This window comes from Andrena cerasifolii, chromosome 14 (assembly GCF_050908995.1).
Source record: "Andrena cerasifolii isolate SP2316 chromosome 14, iyAndCera1_principal, whole genome shotgun sequence".
NCBI classification, from domain to species: domain Eukaryota; kingdom Metazoa; phylum Arthropoda; class Insecta; order Hymenoptera; family Andrenidae; genus Andrena; species Andrena cerasifolii.
The window spans coordinates 7,684,971-7,701,551 of record NC_135131.1 but is presented as its reverse complement, the minus strand read 5'-3'; the positions used below and the strand labels follow the sequence as shown (position 1 = coordinate 7,701,551).

Below are 16,581 nucleotides of genomic sequence, written 5' to 3'. Positions count from 1 at the left end.
ACGGGAACAACTCAATATTCATGGGAGATTTCGGTAAATCTTCCCAGTCCCTTAGAAAATATTGTAGAAGTTTAAAATACGATTAGTGTTAAAATAATGGAGACACGAAGGAAGTGTGACATCCACCGATTAAAGGATGAAGTTGGAAGGGACGGGTTGCTGGAATTGCGAATATCAAACCGCGTTTCAAACCAACAAATTTATACCGCGGAGTTTCCAACCATTTCCAACCCGAGGAACCAGAACAATCCACGGAACGCGAGGCTAATTAGGGAGTAGAATTAATTACTCGCGGAATGAACGTCAAAGAAACTGCGACCGAGAACGTGCATGCGTTTTCTGTATTTAACTAATTATGGCTTCGTTTAATAGAACAGTCGCGAGGTCCGCGATTTTCTTTCCTACTTGGATGGAATGATTAGAATTCGACGTGACCCGGTTCGTTGTATTAAGCTTGCATATTTGCTGGACGTTTTCTTAGATATTTTCATATTTACGTGTCACACCACGCTGCCAAAAGTTGCTCGCCTGCAATTTGCCAAATCTGATGTATCGCAGTTCAAAGACTCGTGCTGTAAATAGGTATTTTGGCTGTTTATTACTGTCAGATCCAAAGGCAGCGTTCTTTCTGTCATAGAATCGAGAAATAGGTTTCGAAGTTCAATCTTTTATTGGGTAAATATTTATTGTCATCGTTACTTAGAAGTGCTATCTTAGAGTTACCTTACATCGTAAACTTATTCTAATTCAGAATTGACAGTGCTAATTCACATCAGAGTTAATTTAAACTCAACTTGAATTTCAAGCATATTGAAATAGAACCTGTCACAGATGTAGAGGAAAGCCTTCGGCATTGTATTCGCCTTTATCAGGGGTCAAAGAATTTAAAATTAAGCTTTGAGAATTACTAGTATTATACAATATCGGTTACTAATCACAATCTTTATTTGGGTGGCTATATTCCAGTCAAAAGAGTTACATTGGAGGTTCATTTATGATCCTATAGATCATATATTACGTAAGGGTAGCCTTCGAGCATCATAACACGTGGGATAAGCATCGCTCGAGTTTAATAATCCACTGATAGGACGTACAGGACTACATTTCCAAGACGTTCATTTATCTTTAAAAAAATTGCATCTGTGGGCGGTAACGTAGCCCACAGTTTAATAAAGCTGGTGTCGCCAGGATCCTCATATTGCCCTTCGAGGGTCTAGGCGGGTTTTAATAACGAAAACGTACATTAAGTGAAACAAAAAAGGCGGTCGAAACTCGAAGCACGTTGCCCTTTCTGAAATCTCAAGCCACATTTTCCTGCAAGCTCAGCAATTGGGACGATAATTAATACTCAAACTTTTTCAGAATATTATACGAAAGCTCCTTCGAGGCAATCTTTTATCTACATGTACAATTTCAATTTCATTTCCTCCCTTTCTGAATTAAAATGTATTCATCATTAATAATCACATACATTTCACCAGTAAAATCCAAAGGAAGCTTATTCGAACGAAGATCCGACTCTCTCAAAGATCTAGACACCAGCAAAGAAATCCTATTCCAAGAAAATTTAAGAATCCTTTCCAAAGGGAAGGAAACTGTCTCCTTCCTAAACTCAAAGAAAATTCATTCTACCAAATCTTTATCGAAATGCTCCTTCCAATCCAGATTTATTCGATGAACGCCCGAGTCTCTGCCTCTTGGTAGCCAGGACGTAAGCTCGCCTCCATCTGGCGGTTCTCCGAGCAAAGCTTTCCGCTCCGTGAGCTTTCAGGTTCTCGCGAAAGCTTTCAGCTGGTGTTGCCATCTATCTGGGTGTGGACTAAACGGAATTACGTTTATAAATAATCCATTTTGTGGGTGGTTACTGGCCGTTCCCGTCGTTTAACATCGAACATCCATCGGCGCTATAAATCTGCCATGAAGCGCGATCGCGGAACCAAACCTGGCCAGACGGTGTTTGGATCTTCGATATATTAACTTCCCCTTCGCGCACAGTTGCATTCTTTGCTGGTGCGATTCCTCCTCCATTTCCTCGACGCTCTGTGTGATTGCATAGCCTACTGAACATTGTCGGCTCGTTTATTGGTTCGCTCGAATTAAGGGAACCCTACCGGCGAACATTGTTATGAGATTTGTTTGAGTAACGCATAGGATATCCCATGAAGCATAGCGGCAGCGGATCCGGGGGATTTTCCACGAAAAAGTACATACAAAGTGGGCGCAATATTCCGCAAATAACTTCCTATTCACGTTTTATGAACTATTCGGATGTACAATATTAGACGCGCGTAAAAGTCCGAAGTCCATATAAACATCGTAGTTTGGCAAGGTTCGCGCGTTTAGGGCGGCGATACTACTGGTGCAGTGTTTTGAGAGCGTTATAATGTGTCTACAATATTAAACGTTGAGTGTACTTATAGTAGACACGCAAGGCATAAGTCGCTTAATGTTTGTACGGTGCGACCACCCTCATCAAAGAATTTTCAACCCACTTTACGATCCGGCGGACAGACTTTATATAGAGGCAGAGAGATCTGCAAATTACCTCCGCGGGATATGGTTAGAGGGATAAGCAAACAGGACGTTGCGAATATCGTTTAGGTCTTCCGCGAACCTGGTAATAATGCTTCAGTCGACAAAGGCATTAATTAATGCCCAGACCGAAGCGATTCATCGCTCGCAGAGAATGCCGTCTTTCTCTCGCTTGTCTTCCTACCCAGCTCTTCTTCCGTGTTCGAATTGTTAGATTAACTATAGGGGCTGCGGCTCGCACAATCTGAGGCCGCTGCCAAAGAAATCTCGGATGGCTTACGATGAGGATTCACGTCGTCGGGGTGACGACTACCTGGCTTGCTGTCTCGAGACTTAGCTTGTTCCTTTGGAAACTGACGCTTCCGGAATGTCGCGCTAGCGCTGCACAGCGCCAAGCTGCTTTAAAGTGACTCCCGAGCGAAGAATTTGATGTTTCGCAATGCGTTTTGCGCAGCTGCATTCACGTGTCCCCCTGCACGCAGCCATATTTGGTGCTGTTTGTATAGTGGTAGAACGAGCTGCGCTCGTGAATATTTATGTCTGAGGTCCGCTTCTTTGGATCGAGTAGTAGTCAGGAGAGCAGACGATTTGTTATCATTCAGATGGGTTCAGTGCACAAATAGAATTCAAAGATTTAGTTATAATTGCTTCAAAATGATTAAAACGCTTCTAAGTGTATTGAAATATGTGTGCAACAGGTACTGTAGGGTGATAAATAGAGTAAATAATTGCAATTTAATATATCTCGAATTAAGAGAAATATCAAACATTTTTCAGGAACTGTTTTCGTCGCGGGAGTTCATCCTTTTATATCAACATTATCTCAATTGTTTTAAATAGCCACGCACGTTTTCAGCTACCTACGCTGGTAGCCCATTTCTTGACGAGTAAAATGATGTAACATAGTCGGGATTAGAAGAAGATTATATGCAGGGAATAATGTGTAAGTGGCATGGAGTTTTCTTTCTCCGTGAACTGGTTGCTGCTAGGACGAGCAAGTGGAACCGCTCAGTATGTGGTCAGACATAGATCAGTAGTGTAAGCCGTGGGCGCGTCTAACGTTACAGCTGAAATTGTTTTATAAATACCGATTGCTATCAATAAATAGAACATTCTAATATTGAACATTGTATTTGCAACGTATTATTTCGAGAATTTGTTGCTCTTTCCTCGAAATAACATCTGAGCGGTTAACGACTTTTATCGACGGTTTTGCTATTATCACGTTTAGACGATGCTCACAGCGTATATGTTTTTCACTCGTTAAAAAATGGGCTACAAACGTAGACATTCAAGAAGATACATTGCTGTTTGAAGAATGACGATAGACTTTTTGTTGACTTGCATACATCCGATTATTCACGTGGGAAGAAACAAACTTCTCGAGTGGGTTGTCGTGAACTTTAGGTTTCAAATAAGTCTCTCAATACAAAGATCTTAGAGCATCGGATAAATTATCCCCCAAGATAGTGCCAAATTCAATTCCGAGGAAGAGGGACGCTTGTGTGGAGAGTTAAACGAGGTTGGCTCGTAGTACGAAGTTTGGTGTCGCGATGACACCGATGCATTAATACCTTATTAATCGCTGGTTTGTTAACCGAATAGCGACACCGATTCGAAATAGTACTTGCCTTTAAATTAAATCATCGACTATTTTACATCTGCTCAGCTTGTATCCAATAATGTGAAGTAATTTGAAATTTGCAAATGGCAAAAATAATTTATCAACTTCCCACACTAATGATATATAAACCTTTCAGTTAATTTTTGTTGGTGGTATTGTGCTATATACAAAGTTTCAAAATTTTATAATAACTTGATGGTACATCTCAATTGTAATTTAGTTTAATTACACAGACATTCAGTAACAAGTTACTTGTGTATCAGATGTTAACAATTAGTTGCTTTATTTTGATTAGAATAATTATTCACATTGTGGAATATCATTTTTCTTGATTAGACAGTACCTTTATTAGCGTGGAAATGATTTTGATGCATCATTTTTCGTACTCTGGCTGGAGCCAGTAATCGAAATAGAACGCCGTTGATCGTGAACCTCAGCTCCTCGACAACGGTTCTACCAACGTTCATAATATACAGTTTTTTTTTAGAAGCAACCAGAAATAAGAATCACCGAGGAAATACTATTTTTCTACGGGAATCGATAATATTTCATGGTAAGCGAAATACAATGCGTGTCGCTTTATATTTACTGTCGTCTCTCCTCGATTACAATATCGAAGTTGAACGTTGAAATTAAGTATAGCGAAAGTGGCCAAATAAATCACTGCACACGACTCGTTGAAAAATAACAAATATATCTTAAGAGGTTAAAGCTGGAAGCTCTTAAACATAATTCTACGTTCATCAATTTTCCTTAAAATAGTATTAACCATTATCCATGCACCAGCCGGGATATTTAATTTCTACAGTTCCCCATTGCCTAAAGCCAAGAACCCCACGAAGACATAGAATTATCAAGATTCAAATAACATTCCAATTAATTCGAAAAAAAATTTCTCTAACTCTGTCGCATCACCAGTGTCCTCTTTTATACTTCTGTGGACTCTCGATCCTTTCCCGGTCGTCACTCCTTTTCCACAAAGGATCCGTGCTCGACAGTGACGCATAAAATCGACATAAATATAGCGGTTCGAGCGGCCCCGCTCGTAAACGTAGAAATGTCTTACGAGTTCATTCATACTGTCGCGGCTGTCAGCGTAGCCAGTTGCAGAGGAATTCGATTTACGGGGGCATAACGTCGATATTTGATTTATTTATCGGGCTGCGTGGCCGAAATAGAGACCACGGCTCCCATTATTCTTCGGCGGATGCGCGTCACGCTTCCCTCGCCTCTGGGTTGTTTCGTTTTTTCCGGGTTTTGTCCGCCCCCACCCCTCCGCCAGCCCCTCTGCCCTCGCAATCAAGGCCCTTTGTTTCCCTTAAGCTCGGGCAGCGCTGGATATTTGACGAGTGGCGCTCGAGGAGAACCAATCGACGCTTCCAGTGATAAATTTCGATGGAAATTTATCTGGAGGACGGGGCCGCGGGAGCGCAATCCATCGCGGATAGAGGGAAAATTGAAAACTCGCCGCTGCTATCGCGAACACTTTGCGCCAGAAATTTTAAAACTGGAAGACTGATGCCCCGCACCGCCGCCTGTATCCTTGTCCCGCGTGTGCCGTGATTTATCACCGATTCTTGACTCAGGGATGCGCGAAATACGTGGACGGCGTAGAGCGGGATGGAAGGAGCTATTGAACCTGTTATCCAAGTGTTTTGTAACCTGGCGAATGTGAATGCAGAGCAGGAATTTTATGGATCGTTGTCGAAGCACATATTTGCTTCTGGCAGACGTCGTATGACTTACTCTGTCATGGATTTCTAAGGATCAAAGTTGGGACTATGGATCTTCAATTTGGTGGCAATCATTTCCACTTAAATACGAGTGAGAGTAGAGCAGAATTTTTACCTTTGATATCACTGTTCCACGTAACGAGGACCATGTGGGTAGAGATGGATTTTTCAGTGAGAAGACGTTGAAAAGTGCACTATTTCTTTCATTTCAAGGTTCCATAGATCCATCGACAGAAAAGCACTGGGTGGACGGTGCCTCGATAATCCCTTGACATTGCGCGCTCCATAGATCCATCCGCGACAGCTACGTAGGCTCGCGATCACGAGAGCTCTGATCGCGGTTCTTTTCGCGTGGCGTCGGGGCGACGTCGTGGTGGCCGTCGACGTCCTAATTATACATGTTTCTCCGTATTTCTGGAATTAGACTGCGGATGGGGCGCGGAGCGGTTGACTCGCGGTGAAGCTGAAGCGTGCTTCGTAAGCTCAGTCGCGCGTGATCCACCTCGTATCGCGCATTCGTCCACAACGAAGAAGCAAACACCCGCGGAGTCGTATCGCCGATTGGTCGCGTCCTCGTAGGCAACCGGGTTCGTCCGATGGGGCGAGCACGTAGGTATCGATCGTGGGCGATGAGTCAATCGATCCTCGAGCCCCGTAATCGAGGAACATTCTGGAAATTTGGTCAGAGGACGAAGCACGAATCTTTTGCTCACTCATATCTGATGATCTAAAAATCTGAGGAATTTTGCTAGTGGTCTAAAGCAGGAGGAATATGGGATTCCAGAATTTTAGGATCCTGGGACTCTAGGATTTTGAAATTCTAGAATTTCAAGATTCTAGGATGCTAGGATTCCAGAGTGCTAGAACTCTAGTGTCCCAGAATTCTGGAGTGCTAGGATTCCAGAGTGCTAGTATTCTAGAGTGCTACGATTCTAGAATTCTAGGATTCCAAGATTCCAGAATTCTAGGTCCCCAGATTTGAAATCCAGAGAACTATCAACAAACATCCACCTTTGCATACCCATACCTCGGAGCCCAAACACCGAAACCCTTCTGATCAAAATATCTCAGACCTCCACCATCTTGTGCCCGAAGGATTCCTCGATTACGCTGTTAGTGCTTTCGCTTGTCGACGCGCGGAACGGCTGGATTACCGCTCAAGGATTATCGTTCAAGGTGCAAGACCTTTCGAGTGCGTATCGTAGCTCAGTGAAGGGATTAGGACTCTCTGGCGAGATCCAGTGAAATTTTGACAGTGAGCATTCAGTCTGAGGGACCGCGCGAGTCGTCATGGCGACCACGGAGGTTTTCCAGGACTGGGACTCGCCCCACGAGACCATCAGCTCCATGACCAGGAAAAGCACCACCCGTAAAACCACCACCACCACGACCAGGCGGGAGGTAAGATCGTTTACGAAGACGGTGGATAACGAAACAGGATTCGAATCAATCCTCTACTAACTTAGCGAGCGAATTTAGGTGTTTCCTTCTTCGTGGCAGGCTTCTAGCAGCCGCTGTAAGGTCTACCTAGTCTATTTGAGACCTGAAGTAAGCCCGAGAGTTAGCTACCCGATGGTTTGCCGTCGTGCTACTTTATTTTAGCTAAGTAGGTAGTGTAGGCTGTTATTACTGACGTATTTTACAAACAGCGAGACATGGATGCCCTGAGAAACGAGGCTCTGGCTTCGGACTGCATTGTCGTGTAAACAGATTCTCGCGAGTAGCATTCGAAGGCTTAACAACTGTTTCTCGCGAGAGCTTCTGGCAGTAAAGTTCCGAGGAAATTGTTTACACGTCTCATCGATTACCATTTTGCAGGCCTGCGATTTTATCGACGTCAGAGCATCGAGGGTCGATTGAAACTTGCCATTGAATAGTTATCTTTGAATTTCTGTTTAAAACAGAGTATCGAGAAACTTCGTTCTTCCACTGCGGATATCTCTCTAGCATCATCGCGAAGATATCGATCTCTTTTACTATTTCTGAAGCATCAAATTGCTCACAGATGCTCGAAATCCAACAGCACTTGCATCACGAGTATCCGCAGCTCTTATCGATATTTATAGTGAACCCCTAATCCCGCTAGATCGTATCGCGTTTGTTTCATAGTCAGCATCGCCAGTGCGCTATACAACCTTTAATCTCCCTAAAATTAGACATTTCTGGGACTAAACCGCAATTCTTCCGTCACATAATGAAATTCTAACCGGTACTATACATTCCTCTAACCGCGGCTCGTCCCAATAACTGTTTACTGCGCGGGAAACGACAAATAAATTTCCTGTACAGGCCGATAAATCAAACCAGGTGGAACTAAATGTGAAATAGGAAGATTGCCCAATCAAAACAGCGCATGCTTCAGCCCCATCTTCGCCGCGCAAATATACCGAGGCACGCATCTTCCAGCTGCTTGTATCTCTGCGCGAGCACTTCGAAGGGGGATTCGAAGTCGCCCCGCGTGAACATCGTGATAAAAGCAATCGTTGGATTACCCAGCGCTGACATTCCTCCGCGATCTTTGATCACAGATGCATACCAGCTGAAACCTCGGAATGGCCGCTAAATAAAGGTGGACGGGGCGGGTGACGTTTGTGGCGCGAGCGGACATCCAGCTCGAAACCGCGGGTAATTTGCGTAACGCAGCCACGCTTTTGGAAGCAGCGTTCTCGGAGAAGTTCCTGCGTTTATAGGAGCGTTGCCAGTACCCAAGGCCGATCTGCCTCTCCAACTAAAACCGTGATAAACACCCGTGAAAATCGCGGGCGCACGGGATGAGTAATCGCGGCTGCTGGCTGCCCGTGTTCCTTTGTCCACTCTTCCTCCGCTTGTCCCGAAAAATTGCTGCTCTTGTTAGCAATGGGCCGAAACCTTGAGCTATCGGCCTCGGTGCTACAGAACTCTGACGGGACGCGCTTGAATCTTTTTTAGCTACTTTAGGTGTCCGATAGCTGTGGGTGGAGTCACATGTTCCTTTAGAATTTTTAGAAGTAGGTTAACGCGTGCTTGGAACACACAATGCCGTTTTGCAACTTTCATTTCACGCTCCATTTACTTCTAATTGTCTGACTTTTGCCAACGAAGAGGTTCCGCTTTTTAGGCGAAGCTTCCAAAGGCTAGCGCCAGGCTCGCGGCAAAGTGCCATTAACTAATCGCGTGACGCAAGCAGGAGCTTTTGGAAGGAAGTTCGACAACGTTCGTTATTTATATTAGCGATGGGAGTCACTGTTTCGCCGTCGCGGGTTGTACCTACTCGCGGGAGAATAAGAAAGATCGCCACGCGGCTGTTCGTTAGTTGTCAGTTCTGGGATTCCTTCGCGCGGGGTTATTGAATTTTTCTCCGCCCGATTTCGAGGGGCACGTCGCGGCGATGAAAGACGCGCGAGGCCTCTGGAAATAGAAGAATGACACAAGAGTGAAGGCCTGCACCGCGCGAGCCGCGGATGCACCGTAAAGCTGCTTATTTTAAATAGGAGCAACGTCGGCGCGAAAAGCCTGCACGAAGGCTCTGCCGATGGAAATAGCGGAGGTCGTCTACGAGCTAACACGCTATATCGTACGTTTCGAAACCGCAAACGTCTATGGAGACCTTCGATGATCTTCCGTGTGCCGATCAATTGCCGCGTCTCTGGTCCAGATCACCAGTCTCGTTCCAAATCTCCGTTCTGGCCTTCGTTCAGTCGTCATCAGAAATGGCAAGGTTTCCTCGAAGCATTCCACTTCTTCCCTCAGCTGTGAGCTTTAACTACTTAGTCTCACAAATTCCCGCAGTTCTGCAGCCCATCGAATTTAGCAACCCTTACTGTAAACACCTTTTAAACCAGCATCCCCCAGTTTCGTGGTTTACTAGGTACTGTAGACGAAGCTTGTAGAGTAAGAAGAAGCTGTAGGTACATTCGAAGATTGCCTCGGAAAGGGAGGAGAAACGAGACCATACAGTGCAAGAACGTCAACACCGATTCATCCATCTATAGCACAATCTAAACCAATAAAAGGAAGACCCTAGTTGCACTGCGAAGTTATTGCTAGCCACCCTGAAATCAGTCTTCCACCGCGAAGTTAAGCTCCGACGGCAAGCAGCAAGTCTGTTCCGGCCGTGCGGCAACGACGATCCGCGAAAGGAGTCGCCGTAAAAGAGCTCGTCGTGCGCCATTTAACTTTCCTCGGAAAGACTGTTCCCCCAAGATTCATAGTTATGGGAATAATTAAGGCGCGTTATGATGCATCGTTCCTGCCCAGCGATGCATCATCTGCGCGGATGATAAACGGACACGAGGCGGACCAGGCGACCCTAAAGGCTGTCTTCCGTAGGTCCTCCCCACCCGGGCGATCTCTTGGCGTTCACCTTAAAGTCCGCTCGAGAAATCCGGCAGCGGGGGAGGATCGCTCGCCGTTTAAAAGATTTACGCCCGACGGTGGGGGTGGATCAAGGACCGGATTCGACGAGGCTCGCGGCAGAATCTGGTCGTGTAGTTGCTTCGCGAATTTATACGTCTTGGCAGTGTCCGACGGATGAAAAATGAAGACGCTGCCGCATCGTAATAGAAGTATGACTTAATAGACACGACCGACCGTGAGCTTGCGCGGCTCAACGAAATAAATGGTTTGAGGTGTACTCTAGCATTCACCTTCTGCGTTGGAATGGCATCTGGTGGGCTCGAAACCTGTGCACGTCTCGGGTCCGGGTATTATTAGGCTGCCGCATATTGTTAGCTGCCGCGAGCCTCGCGGAGCCAATTTTTTTAGCAAACAAAACTATTATTCGCGGCTACCATCGACTTTGTTTACCGTGATGGGTTGAACGTCACAAGTGCGGGGAATCCGTGCAGCATCGACGCTCGAGGATTCGAGTATTTTAAGTCCCCGTTGCGCTTGTCCAGTTTAAATAGATGGAAGGGTGTTAATTGTCTGGGATTTAGAGCAAGTTTCTATGCGGTTGATTAGATTCAGTGTCTAAAGCATTGCAGTTAGAAATATCCCCGTGATTACAGGATATTGGGACTAATAGGTAGTTAATGGTAGCTGTCAGGAGATGAAAGGCGGCTCGCCGAATGACAGGAGGTGAAGCGTTGTCGTGGAGCAAACTGTATTGATCTTTTAAATAGTGACGCGAGCTTGTTAGAGTTTCCTATATCGACAGCGACGGATGTTGCCTGTCATTCGTCTTTCGGTACTGAGAGGTTGACGCAAAGAGTTTTGGCACTCTGATCTCCTATGTACATACTTTTAGCATGGTGCGCATATTTGCGTCCTGAGTGTTCATTGCGATCAACCTTGAGTGCCGGCGAAATAAACAATATCCTAGGTGACATTATAAAAGGCAAGCTCGCGTCTTGTCATCCCGATTACCGCGTCAGGTTGCGTGTGATACGTACAATTGTCCACTGATCAATGTGCCACTTCGTTGAGAAAACACATAGAATTCATTTGCAAGAAAATTTCTGTCTCTCGACACGATTCAATTAGTCGACTATGATTCATTACCCCAAATCATCCTTCTTCCGCTTCGCGCCACAATTCTTATAGGCATCAAGATTCGAACCGTGGCTCTCCGCAGTAAAAGTCCGCCTCGCGAAATAAGAATAAGAAGCACGTGCGCATACTTTTCCCCGCGGTTGGTTAGATGTCGCCGAAATATGCGACATCTGGCACGAAACTCGACCAGAAATAGCGGATCGGTGAAATGATGGAGAATAGGGAATATTACGCAATGGAAGTTTTACGAACCGCGCGCAGACGTCCCGGTGGAAGTCTGTCGTTGGAGCAGCAGGAAACTCGCGTCTGAGGGTGCATCTATTGCTTAGAGACGAAACGCGACTGGCTCCTCTTACCGTGACAAATTGTCGCTGGGAACTCGTTAATTCGACACGAGTACAAAGTTTAGGCCTTTTGGCGTGCTTCGCCCCGACACCTGGCACGATTTCTTTGGCTCCCGCCAACGAGAGTTTGCTTTCCCCCCCCTGCAATCACGCGGATGATTAAAATCCCATTAACGCCGTGACTTCCAAGTATCGCGCTTGTCGTTTCGACGACGGTTCCGTGGCTGGTGACACCGACGTACCACCATCCTAATCGAGATTTTCCTCGCTTACGTAGAACCCTGGTATCCTGTGCAGGAGTGTCGAGAAGAGTACAGTTGCTAGATCAGGAAGGGTAGTTTAGCCTCGAAGCATTGTTTGATTAACTAACTCTGAAGTAGACGAGGGTGCGTAACTTTGAAAAACTCGTGTCTTTGCAAGTTATTCTTATTTTTGTTACAAAATTCTTATTCCCGCGAGTACGATACTCGTTTCTTTATTTTAGCAAACAAACTCGTTCATTCCTTAGCAGGAAATTTGAATAGGAAACCTTCTACGCCTGCATCCCCCCCGAGGCCACGTTTATCCCGCGAGTTTAAGTTCAGAACGGGTATAATTTAACCGTGTGGATTTTGGCGAAGCGCGAAATTCGCCTGCCTGAATTATTTACGAGACGTAAGGCACACCTATTAATCCTGCTTGCGACTGGCACCATGATGCTCCATCGCAACTTCGAATCCGCTCGTCTTCCGGTGCCAATGGACTTTCGAAAATCGTTAAACGAGAATTAACCGCTGCTTACAATAGATGCTTTGGGCGTTAGTCACCTGGTGTGCTAATTCCCTTCAACGATTCCCAATCTGAATACACGTGAAGCAGAAATTCGTTAAGAGAATCTCGAGAGAATATAATGTCGTAATATAATTATTCAGTCTCATCCCATTTGAAGAAACGTTTTAAGTACTAGAACCTAGAATATAGAAGCACGATTTTTCAGTTCAACGAAGGTAGTGGCCCCGGCGAGAAGATTTGCGATCCACTCGTTAAGCGAACAAACTGTGCTAGCCTGCATTTCCCGCTAGCAACGAGGAGCATGCCGGCAGTGGAGGGTTAAAAATCTCAAGTGGCAGCGGATAAAAGAATTATAACCTGAAATTGCCTTTCCTAATACGGGGCCAGTGTCTGAAGAGCGTGTGATCCTCTTGGAACGCTCTCGCCGTCGAAGCAACTGTAAGAGATAAGAGGCGAGGGTAGTTAGACGCCATGGAGGAATCTCGCGAGCAGCACGCGTCAAGTAGAATCTCCGTGGCTGGGCGCAGCGGAGATCGCGGAGGAACGGGAATTTTTCTCGCTCGCTCGCTGGGATAATGGCTCGTATTTTTAACGCGCGGAGGGTCGAAAACGTGGCTCCTTACGTTCAACAGTCCGCCAGCAGCTGGCTGGCTTTATTTTTTCATCGCAGCCAGCATCAATATTATTATTGGCGCCGAGGAACTCGCAGATCCGCGGGCTTTCGCGAGCACTGTCGGAACTGGGTCGAAATATTCGCGTCCATCAATGAGAGCTTCTCGCTCGCTGATACTTCACTGCACTACTTCTTCGCGCTCCGAGGAGCTGCACACACGCCGGGCACTCTGGGAGAATCGATTCCCTGGATTTCCCTGTTTTTCTTGCAGCACGAAGTCTGGGGAACGTGCTCCGGAAACTTTACGTCCAAATCTGAGTTATGGGATTTTGAGGGAATTCATTTCGGAGTGTACTGAAACTCTTTTCCCCGTGGGTTCATTTTGAATACTCTAGAGTTTGAATTTTATTATAGCCTTTGAATAGTTTCCTACCATTCGCTATTGAATCTGCATCTTCATCAAGTGTTTCGTTAGAAATATATAATTAAGGTGGCGTTGGATATCGGTGTCTGACTTCAGAGGTATCTTCTACTCAAGTTCCCTTTGAAATGTAGTAGCTCTACTTGGTGGGCATGAAATGTGGGAACATATATCACAGATTACATTACGTCATTTACCATGCAATTATTCATAAATCCGTCAATCGCCTTGGATTTCAATTCTTCGAAATTCTAAGCTTCCATCTACACAAATACTGATGTAAAGTATTGTTTCATGGTCAGTACGAAGTGAATTGTGACGAAACATAGAGCACCTATCCATCCAAATTTTTGTTCTTGTCAAAGAGTTACTCAAAGTCTGAAGTGCATCCTCCACGACGTTGCACAGGCGTGAGCGCGACTTAAGGTAACGCGTGCAGCTCTTTCAAGTCTGTCGCGGTGGAAGTTCTCGTGGAAGACAGGGTCTTTGATCTTTGCTCTGCGAAAAGAGGCTGGACCAGCACCTCCCCCGACTCGTTTATAAAAATACATCCGCGAACAGCGCTGCTATTTCGACCCATACGATCGATTCACGGGTGTATTTTCAGATCTTGGGCGACCTTGGGCGATGAGAATACACTGTACTTCCCTACTCATACGGATGTCACTCGCTGTCTAGAAAAAAAAAAGAAAGGATTTGCAGTAGATATCCCTCGTTAAATTTCCCATCTCCTTTTGCTCCGCCCTACTTGCAATTTGTCGTAAATACTTTCGTCGTAAACGGTGGCGATGAATTGCAATTACTGTTGCAAAGGACGTTGCACCCATTCGCTGGTTGATAGAACGCACTGATGGAATTCTACGCGTGAACGTAGAGTTACTTTCACTACAATCTTCTGTAATTTGCATGCAAACTTTTCTGCAATGGGTAAGAAATCATCGCTAACTCTATAGACTTATAGATTATGCATCGATTAATGGCGCACGCATACTTTCGTTCAGCAAGTTCTATTTGTGAAAGTGGCCATAAAATTTCTCACGTCGGGGCAGTGATTTAATAGGGCCGAAGTATTCTGGTCCTGATGTGTCCGAATTTAGTGGATTTCACTATGATTCGAGTTTAATACGCGGTTAGAGTTTCACTCTGCTTAGAATTACTGGTATTAGTTCTCTGTAATGAGATGCTTGTACAGAATTCGAACACGTTTCACTGTTTTCCGATGGTGCTTGCCATATGGTTGGCCTCTGTCATCAGCAATGATCGCTGGTCTATTTCCCAGTTAAAGTAACTTTACCAGATGCAATTAGAAGAGAATAGGTCAGATACAATGCAGCTGAATGCACTGGGTGCAAGCGTTCTGTCGTTGATCTGGGTTGACTGGCACGTAAATAATCCCTCGTGTCAATTCGACTTAAATTTAGCAGGGGCGAGTTTCAGCCCGCGCCTCGCGCACGGCAAAATCGATCACGGAAACGTCTCGAACTAGCTGCGATGGGTCGGTGGGCCCTGGCCATCGTTTAAAAATATTTCCGATCCACCTTCGGTGCGTGTAGGTCAGAGAAGCTTTCGCCAGACGTCGCATCGGAGCGTTTTAAATAAAAATATGGGAAGCGAGTCGCAATTTCCGCGGGATTTTTTATCGCCAAACGAATATGCTCACCTCGCGGAATGAAGCACGTGCGAGACTAAACAAAATTGTGCTTTTCGTTCGAACAGCGATGCTTAACATTCGCTTTGCGCGCCCAGTAAATTGTTGAAACGGTTTCAAGGAAAATCTCTCCCCGTGCTATTCGGAATTTTGATCTCGCGCGAGTCTACGTTAACATGCAAAATATGTTTTCGCATTTTACATTGCGCGGAGGGTACAGAAACCGCGAATAAAGATCCTAGCGTGCGATTTTTATTTTTCGAAGCAGCCGTTTCGTCGTTCTTTCGCTACGTTTCTTTTTCTACAAATATTTCATCGCTCCGCGCGAGCGCAAGGAAGACACCTTTTTACGAGAAATGATTGCACAAAATTTCGACGTTTTGGGGATGATAGAGTGCGTGGAAAATTTGTAGTAAGTCAAGCGTAGACATCGATTCTTATCGCTCATTTTTTCCAACGCCCGTGATGTCGAGAGTACTGATTAGTCAGCTAATTGCTGGTTCGTAAACGCACCTTACAACGCTAGTAAATTTAAATATTCGCACGTCTGGCGCGGAAAGAACGTGACAGGCAAATCAATCTAAGCGCAAGCACAGCGTTATGTAGTGCAGTGGGTTAGCTGTGCAGCATTGACATTCAGTTGCTCAATCATTTGCATAAATTTCTCGTTCCTCCCATACATCACTCGCACATTTATCTCTTTGGCATTTATAGTAAAAGCGGATAGCAGTGGTGGGATCTTGAACGACTCGTAGAAATCTTTGGTACTTACAACCTACAGCTCACGGAAGAATGTCTTCATTCTCTCCATAGAAGATTTTTCAAAATACTATACTTTCTAATCGCCACGCTTCCACGCAACTAGTTTCACCCAGCAACATCTGGTACTCACAATCAACTAACACACTCGCGACTTAATCCATCTCCCACCTAATTTCAATAATCTCCATCACCTTCCAGAGGAAGTTGTAACGAGCAGGTACCCACAGAAGCATCGCGCCAGAGACTTCAGCGCATGGCGCATCCAAAATACGATCTCCCTCGCGAGTGACTGTCGTAATTGCCACGTGGCAGTCCAGCATGAAGGATGAAAGGAAGTAGTACAAATCACGAGGCAAGAAGGGCACCACGACCTCGCGAGTCCAGGGCCAAATCTGGACAAAGAGTCACGCGAGACGCGTTCTCGCGCCGCTGCTCGCAGAGAGTACAGTGACGCGCGTGGAATTTTATTTTTCCAGCCTCTTTGTTGGCCGAATTCATCGCGGCGTGCAACGATACTTGGAAGCAGCTCTCCGTGGCCCGCGGTATAATGGAGGCGAGCTTCCGGCCATGAATAAGCGATCGAGAAGAAAGAACGAGCCATTGTCGGTGCACGCGACAGTCCAGCGATCAATGGCAACTTGTACTGTTCCCCGATCTAAAG

At 45.5% G+C, this 16,581-nt stretch overlaps 1 protein-coding gene across 12 annotated transcripts in view; it reads left to right on the top strand.

The window, feature by feature from the left end:
• Positions 1–16,581, top strand: part of Tmod (tropomodulin) — a 68,894-nt gene that overhangs the window by 14,595 nt on the left and 37,718 nt on the right. The window contains exons 1-2 of one of the 12 annotated variants that reach the window (XM_076826921.1): positions 6,358–6,498; positions 6,985–7,290. The exons of 9 other annotated variants lie outside the window; for them this stretch is intronic. In XM_076826921.1, coding sequence (XP_076683036.1) covers positions 7,180–7,290 — 111 coding nt within the window. In that variant the 5' untranslated portion in view covers positions 6,358–6,498; positions 6,985–7,179. Of the gene's footprint in view, positions 1–6,357; positions 6,503–6,984; positions 7,291–16,581 lie in introns of those variants that run through there. 2 more of the 12 variants (XM_076826919.1, XM_076826920.1) reach the window with 2 other exon arrangements.